The sequence below is a fragment of the Limulus polyphemus genome, unplaced genomic scaffold, assembly GCF_000517525.1.
Source record: "Limulus polyphemus unplaced genomic scaffold, Limulus_polyphemus-2.1.2 Scaffold2099, whole genome shotgun sequence".
In the NCBI taxonomy this organism is placed as follows: Eukaryota; Metazoa; Arthropoda; class Merostomata; order Xiphosura; family Limulidae; genus Limulus; species Limulus polyphemus.
In genome coordinates, this window is record NW_013667709.1 from 1,529 (window position 1) to 9,919 (window position 8,391).

General features: G+C 36.3%; 1 protein-coding gene across 1 annotated transcript in view; it reads left to right on the forward strand.

Moving 5' to 3' along the window:
• Positions 1-669: 669 nt before the first annotated feature.
• Positions 670-8,391, forward strand: part of LOC106465936 (uncharacterized threonine-rich GPI-anchored glycoprotein PJ4664.02-like) — a gene marked incomplete at its 5' end in the record, with an annotated part of 32,797 nt that continues 25,075 nt past the window's right edge. The window contains 3 exons of the mRNA XM_013926177.2: positions 670-771; positions 3,024-3,128; positions 5,662-5,751. Coding sequence (XP_013781631.1) covers positions 670-771; positions 3,024-3,128; positions 5,662-5,751 — 297 coding nt within the window. The remainder of the gene's footprint in view (positions 772-3,023; positions 3,129-5,661; positions 5,752-8,391) is intronic.

Here is an 8,391-nt window from a genome sequence, read left to right on the forward strand (position 1 = left end):
CTAGATTTAATACAGTCTGAGGCTATCTAGTTTTTCAGCTAGATTTAATACAGTCTAAGGATATCTACTTTTTCTGTTAGATTTAATACTCATGTTATATTTACCTAATAGAGAGTTAATTGGAGGTCAAGTGGCGAAGCCTCCTGGACGCTCTGTGATTATAGAGAAAATTCTTTAATTCCAAACATTTGAAAGTTGTTATTTCATAACACCCATGCCGTTTTTTGTCGTTTTAATTTCGATTTGAAAATTTTTCCTGGTGAATAAAACCCTTACGCACGCGCGTGTGTATTATGCATAAAAGACGAGTTACCCTTAATTAGGTATTCACTAATTTTGTCAGTAATACCAAAGTATTATGAGTTCTTTTCAGCAAAGAGCGACAACTTTACGTACATTTTTCACTTATGTTAAAAATACGCTCTTAATTTATCCGTTTATTCCGTTCAGACATTGCAGTATCATCATGACTCGTAATAAATAATAGCTAAAAATTAAAACTCTTGTAACAAAGAAACGAACGAAAAAATGAGATTTTTACGTTGAGGTCGAATCTTTTTTTTTTTTATTAAGTAACTGGCATTTCTTACAAAAGTAAACAAGTCTGTAAATAAATAATTAATATGATGCTTAAGGTACGATATTTATTTAGTTATTTTTTGGTATCAGAATGTCTGCAAGAGGAGTTCCAGTGCCTGACAGACAATTTATGTATTCCTGAAAGTCGAGTTCATGACGGCTGGAAAGACTGTCCCGATGGTTCCGATGAAGGTAAGTCTTGGAAGAGAAGCGCCCTCTGGAAATTCAATAGTTATACTTATCTTTTTTTTTATCAGTTCAAATAATCAGGTTTCTTAAAACTATAAAATAAAATGATGATTTCATATATCCAGTCTCTACAGAAAAGGGTCTTCTATAAATGTATAAAAATAAGTAACAATCCCCTCAGTTTTAACATGAAAAAATTCTGAAAAAACAAGTAAAAAAGTAAACATTATTTGGATTATATTCAGTATTACTTTTCATTACTTACAATTCTTATTGTAAAGTTTTATTATTATTTTTATTTATAAATTAACATATTGTATGAAAAGTACTGCTGATTGTTGAAGTCAACAATATTTCGTAAATATTATCTTAAGATTGTTGGCTAACTGAGTTTTAGAAAAAGTAAATGTTCTAGTTTGTGAAATAAAGTCATTTGTTAGAACCGTTATTAAGTGCTTAGAAGATCCTGATGGTTAACTGTTATAGTCTAGAAGATAGCTGTTTTTCTTGACTTTCGTTCTCCGAGAAAATTTCCCCGTGCTACGCGTGGCATTAATTTCGGTATCTTCACGGAGACGACGAGATGACGAGCGTGTGCATGATTCGCTATTTATGTCTACTGAATGCTAGCATAAATGTTTTTAGAAATTCATCCCTATTGGCCAGATTCCTTATATTAATGCAACTAATTTCAGTATATCATTCAGCTGGGAGGCTACTACTGGGGGAAGGGGAAGAGCTCCCCAGTGGGGATCTCCCCCCCTCTGTATCCAAGAAATCTTAAGGATTCGTGGCAATCAGAGTGGAGAAAGTAGGTGTTTAAGGGAGTGGCAACGGGGAAAATTGAAATGGTTTTCAAATTCGTTAAAATAATACAATGGAAAAGTAAAACCCTTCCAAAGAATCCAGAACCTTTCATGGTGAGACACTCATACACATGTCGCTTGATAGTGCAGATGACACGATTGAATACTTTGATGGTTAATTAGCATAGGTGTATATTTATCATTAACTAAATGTTTATTATTGTTATGAGAATAGAGTATGTTCCCCCGGTGGGGGGCAGCGGTAAGTTTACGGACTTACAACGCTAGAATCCGGGATTCGATTACCCAAGGTAGACACAGAATATAGCCTGTTGTGGCTTTGCTCTAAAACAAACAAACAGGCCCCTCGACTCGCGGGTTCGAATCCTCTTCATGGAACATGCTTGTCCTTTCAGCCGTGGGGTCGTTACAATGTGTCGGCCAACCTCGCTATTCGTTGGTAAAAAAGTAATCCAAGAGTTGGCGGTGGGTGGTGTTGACTAGTTGCCTTCCCTCTATCTATCACTGCTAAATTAGGGGACAGCTAGCTCCGATAGCCCTCGTGTAACTTTGCGCGAAATTCAAACCAAACCAAACAAACAAACGAATACATTTTTCCGATAAATTCATAATTTCATCTTTAAAAGAGTTTATTTTGTGCATACTAAAATATATCTGTCTATGTATAGTACATTATTACTGCAATGGACTGTAATGTGAACGCAGGACTTTGTGTAAACCTACCTCAGCGATTTGTATGTAATTATGTAACATTGATGATATCAACTCATAATATGGACAAGGCCTTAAAAGAGCAATGCGAAATTTCATTTATGGACGCTAGGTAAATAAATCTCGTGTGGGAAGTATCACCGGAAAAATTCTATGTGGATTAAATAAAACCTCAGCAACGTGGACACAACATCTTTAGCGTGGAGCCCGTGGAGACGTCTTGCGGTGTAAACTCGTTCAAACTACAATACAAAGAAGCAGAAGTTTTAAACAATAAAAAGTACCAAAAATCATCTTAGAAGGAAAGCAAATTAAATATGAGATCAGAAACATCCGATATAGAAATAAAAATAACAAAAGTAATAGAACGAAAATCTACTGTTAGTGGGGAGGAAGAGGTCGAAGGTGTACCTGACCCTCCCATAGAAACATACAATGTATTATAACTTAGACTTTATAGAAACATAAATACAATGTGTATTATTGGTTATAGTTTAGACTTTATAGAAACATACAATGTGTATTATTGGTTATAGTTTAGACTTTATAGAAACATACAATGTGTATTCTTAGTTATAGTTTAGACTTTATAGAAACATACAATGTGTATTCTTGGTTATAGCTTAGACTTTATAGAAACATGCAATGTGTATTCTTGGTTATAGCTTATATTTCCCATCGCTATAGATCACTCACGTTTTTTTTTTCCTCAATCAGAATGTGGAGAAGACCAACATCGTTGTGGGTGCGGATTTCCTCGCTGTCTGGATCGACAACATGTTGGAGACGGAATCAGTGATTGTTTGGATGGGTCAGATGAAGGTCAGTGAAATATTACTTTATCTGTGTTCTTATCGAAACTCGGGGTAAGATTTTCTCTGATGTACTTTATTAATTCACTTTCTACGGTAATCTCTTGACAAACATACTAACTGGTTTTGTTAAAATGAAACTCAGGTATTGAAACTGAGAATGTTTATGCGGTAAACAACAAAAAGAATATTATTTTTAGAATTAACAGGCTCAATGAAAATTTAATACCGTTACATTATCATTAACGAACGTACTGTTACAATGATTTCTTAATAACCACACATTGTTACATGATTTATACACGCAATTCTTACAGATCAACTCGAGTTAACAAATTGTTTGAAGATATACATATTATGTTAAAAGTTAGTAGTATCAAATCTATAAAGACTCTATACGAGTACAAAGAGGTCACGTGGTCGAAAAAATCGACGTTTTGAGAGAGTTAAGGAGTTGGTACACTTTTTGAATAGCTTAATGATACCAACTCGAAGAAGGAATTATAGGAAAACAGAATCAAGTTAATTGCAAGTACGTTAGAGGGCAAAGGTCAGTGGCGAAATAGTTGATTGGACAACTTCACTAGTTACAGCTTTTTTTCAGATTCCCAAAGATATGTTGAGCGAAAATGGAAGTTTTTGTTTGCAAGTTTTGTCGTGGGTGATAACACAAATACTGGTCTGTTCCTTAAGCAGGGGAATCCAGAAATTGCTAATTTAGTTTTTAAAGTTTTTTATATAAATAATATATTAGAGATATTTATTGGAATTAGTGAATAAAATGGCTATAAAATGCAAATATTGTTGGACTGGCTTTTCTTCTACCATATAAAAATGATCTGCACCAACGTACAGCCAAGTGTTGTTCATTTACAATGTGATTGGCTGCAATCCAACCAATCACACAGTGCCATACCTGCATAATTCCTATAGAATTGTTGTGAATGCATTCATGGCTTCAAGAATAGAAATGCTACATGACAAACATGTAAAAAATCAAAGTTTTAGCTGGTGAGGGTTTCGTCATGAAATATAATGGCAGAAGTTCATGTTTCAATAGGAGTTCTGAGGAAACTCTGAAGATTCGTGAAACTAGATCATAGAATTAGTAGAAGTAGGAAGCCTAAACTCTTCAGAATTGATGTCAAGTAGCTCAAGGTAAGTCCAAAGTAACCACCAAACCAACTTAAGCTCTTTAGGTGAATGTCAAAGTCACAACTTCCGGTTCTTTGTTTAAACATATATATATAAACCCTGCTACAAAACATTTCAGTCTGTACCTGATGATGCCTTTACTGACGAAACGATGGTCGTAATAAATGATGTATTTGTGAAACGTACAATTGTCTTATTTTCCCTCAATTCAAAGTATGTCCTTTATGTGATACATAACAATCCAGTAGAGATTTTGTCAATGACGTAACTATAAGTACAGGTGTGAATGCTACTTCCAAAATAATAAGATACGCATTAGCACGAAGTGGCTTCAATGGATGTGAAGTTACTCAAAACCAACTGTTTTGGAGTGATAACCAAACCAAAAGGCTGGAATGAGCATCACCCTTCAACCAATAAGATGAGCAAAGCTGGAGGAGAATGCTCTCTACGGATCAAATAACTCAAATTGCTTGAAAACAATGAACAATAGTTTGTTTGATAGCATAAAGGAGAATGATATCATAGTCAACTTACAACATCTGTAGTTTAACATGCTGGGATATCAGTATAAGTATGGGCTGCATCTCAGCCAAGGGTGTTGGAGACCTATGCAAAATTGATGGAACCCTGACTGCTGATAGGTATAAGGACATTCTAATTCATCGTGTCATTCCCTCAGAAAGACCTGTTGGACAGGGATTCGTTTTCCGGCAAGAAAGTGATCACAGACATTCAACAATTGGTGAAGTGAAAACTAGAAGGAAATAGAGACCAAGAATGTCTTGGCCTGCAGAAAGTCCTGATCTGGATATCCTTAAGACTGAATGGACTTATAAGGAAACTGATGGCCTGCAGAAAGTCCTGATCTGGATATCCTTAAGACTGAATGGACTTATAAGGAAACTGAGAAGGTAAAACAGCAACCAAACAACTTGGTGAATTGTGGTGCTTAATAAAGGACGTTTCACGTTTATGAATTTAGAAACTTAAACGTGAGATTTGCTGATGCTCTGTTTATAGCAAGTTCAAAATACTAGTGCTCTGTACAACTTTTTGTTTTTACTTTACTTTTGTATTTCATGTAATAATTTATTGCAATAATGATAACTGACTGCAATTACTCATTGTTTGTGACTCTTGTACGTGTATCATGCATGCGTTTCTATAGTTATTTCCAACACTATATATAGCTTTTTAGCACTAACTATTCATTATTCTTAAACAAAAGTTTGGCTTCTCAGTCAATTGGGGTCAATACGGTGTAATTTATATCACCAAATAATGTTCAGTATTTAAAATAGTGATATCGCTATTTGTTTGTCTATATTATATTAAATATGCAAGAAAGGTAGTGAAGTTAAAATTTTTATTTCTTTTTTAAACAGATATTTCTCAAAAAAAGTCTTCCTACATGTGTCCGGATGAAGACCAGCTTCAAGACCTCTTGGCTGTGGAAAGGAAAAAACGAGATGCAGGTAACTAGCAGGGCCGTACTGATAGTTGATGCTAACCTGTGCGAGATATGTATTCTGCATCCCTGAGCAAGAAAATCTAATCTACCCTTGCCTTCAAAGATGCAATCTTGCGCCCTCTACGGTCCAGGCCTGGCATGGCCTGGTGGTTAGGGTCGCGGGTTCGAATCCCCATCACCAAACATGCTCACCCTTTCAACTATGGGGACGCTATAATGGGACAGTCAATCCCTCTACTGGTTGGTAAAAGAGTAGCCCAAGATTTGGCGGTTGGTGGTCTTGGCAATCTGCCCTCCATCTAGACTTTCTCTGCTAAATTAGGGACGGCTAGCGCAGATAGCCCTCTTGTAGCTTTGCGCGAAATTCAAAACAAAACAAACAAACCTACAGGCCGGCACACCGCTCGTACTACCCCGTGATAATTAGATATTTTTCTATTCTATGTTATTAATCTATACATTTCCAAAAATTTGTATCATTGTTTAGCAGGAAGGAATTTTAACACAACGTAACTGGTGGGACCTTAATAATAGTCTAGAACTTTACCCAAGTTTCAATGCATAAAGAACTAGTTAGGCTGGAATGAGTTAGTAATTTTGTCAGACAGTTAGGAGTAATCATTGCATGATTTAGTCAGTTAGGTAATGGTTTCTGCTGTCAGCTGTGTTCTTTTGGGTTATTCAGTTCTTTGTTTTTTTTACTTGGAGAAAAGAAAAAAGAGTAACGCAAGGTTCAGTCCACCTAACAATAACACTTTATTTATTCAACTTCACATTCCATGGTTAATGTAACCAGCTTTCACCAATAGACCTGACTTCACAAACAAACTACGTCTAACAGAAATTCCACTGACTTAATAATTTTGTAATTGTATTTCTTCGTCGAAACACAAACTTAATACTTCACAGCAGTGAACTAAAACAATATAGTCCCATGATGGATACGTATTTCTATTTTGTATGGCATTGATTTTTTAAGAGAATACGTTGGTTTCTTAAATGAAATATCACGCATGCTTGGGAGCGTGTATTTTTGGGTCCAATTCAAGTTTGAGTACTTTTATATCAAGATGAATTTGAATATGTAAAACAGCAAGTCACGTGACAACCGCAGCCGATATAAAGTCGCGGTGGAACAACATGTATCGGATATTTTAACATTGCTTGACGTGATGCCACCGACAATTGATCGTTTTATGAAGTGCATCAGGACCTTCCAGAAACAGACTTGCAATAAGTCGTATCCCAGTCGTGATAAGCAAAGTGTGGCATCTTGTAACAGACGAGAACCTACGAAGACAAAAGATAGTGGTAAGAACCGTCCACGTGCCCTAGGCAACAGTAATCAACATAATAAAGAAGGATCTCTGTGAATGAGACTAATAGATAAGTGTTCACCAAAATAAGACTTATGGTCATACCTCAAGCAGCTGACGAAGGAATTGGGTATTCATGCTATTCCATAACTATACGTACTGGTAAAACCGCCAGTGTGTGAGTAGATTGTTGAAAGGGGTGATGGGAAGCCATCGTCCTCATACACTAATCGATGATGATGACAAGCAACAGGAAGGAGTGGTGATTTGGACATGACAACCTTGCAGCGAAGCCTTTTGCAATGGAAACTACACTGCAGGGCTATTTTCAGGAAGCGTGGTCGTTAGATCGAGTATGACTGGACATCGCTGATGGGGATACAGAATTGTTTTAATACAATATATTCAAGCTGTGTATAATGTAAGAAGTGTACACTATACTGGTACTCTCGTACACAGGGCCGAATTGAGACCCCCATAATGCTGCGATACTGGCGGCCCCCTTCCTAAGGTGATTCAAAATTGAGGCCTCCTTCTTTGATGCTCGAAACCCATATTGCACCCCCTTTAAATCAAGCACTGCTCATACATATACTCAGATTCCAGGGGAAGCATGTGACAAGCATCATATTTGGACATCTAAAACAGTTTCCTAAAGCCTTAGTCGCTGAAAGTTCCGCAAAAACGGTATGTTTTATTGGCTGCATTTTTCTATAACAGAAGAAAAATAATAAAAATATATCAATAAATCAACAGACTTTCAAACAAAAATTCACGAACATTATATTGAGGAAACATATCCTCAGATTTTTAAATAAAACTCAACATTATCCCGTTCCTCATGAACGGGTCCCCCAGTGGCACAGCGGTATGTCTGCGGACTTACAACGCCAGAATCCGGGTTTCGATACCGTGGTGGGCAGAGCACAGTTAGCACACTGTGTACCTTTGTGCTATATTACAAACAAACAAATCCTCATGAACGGTTCTAGGGGGGATTTACTGTCGGGGAGAGAGGGAGTGGTTCTTTGGGACTCCTGGATAAAAAAATAATACATCTTTCCAGGAGCCCAGGTTCAAGTTTCTCGTTTCTTCTGGAAAATATATCAAAAACTAGTTTTTCATGTTCATAAATTGCTATCGGTATTGATTTTTTTTCCTTCTTTACGTCTGGAAAAAACAATTAACTGTTAATTTGAACTTCTAACAGTGTCTAGTTATGTTACTGAGTGTGGAAATGAACAATACAAGTCATAGTGTATGTATTGTTATTCATCATTACAGGTACACCTAGTGATTTCGGTGTTACTGTAATCATTATTACTTAC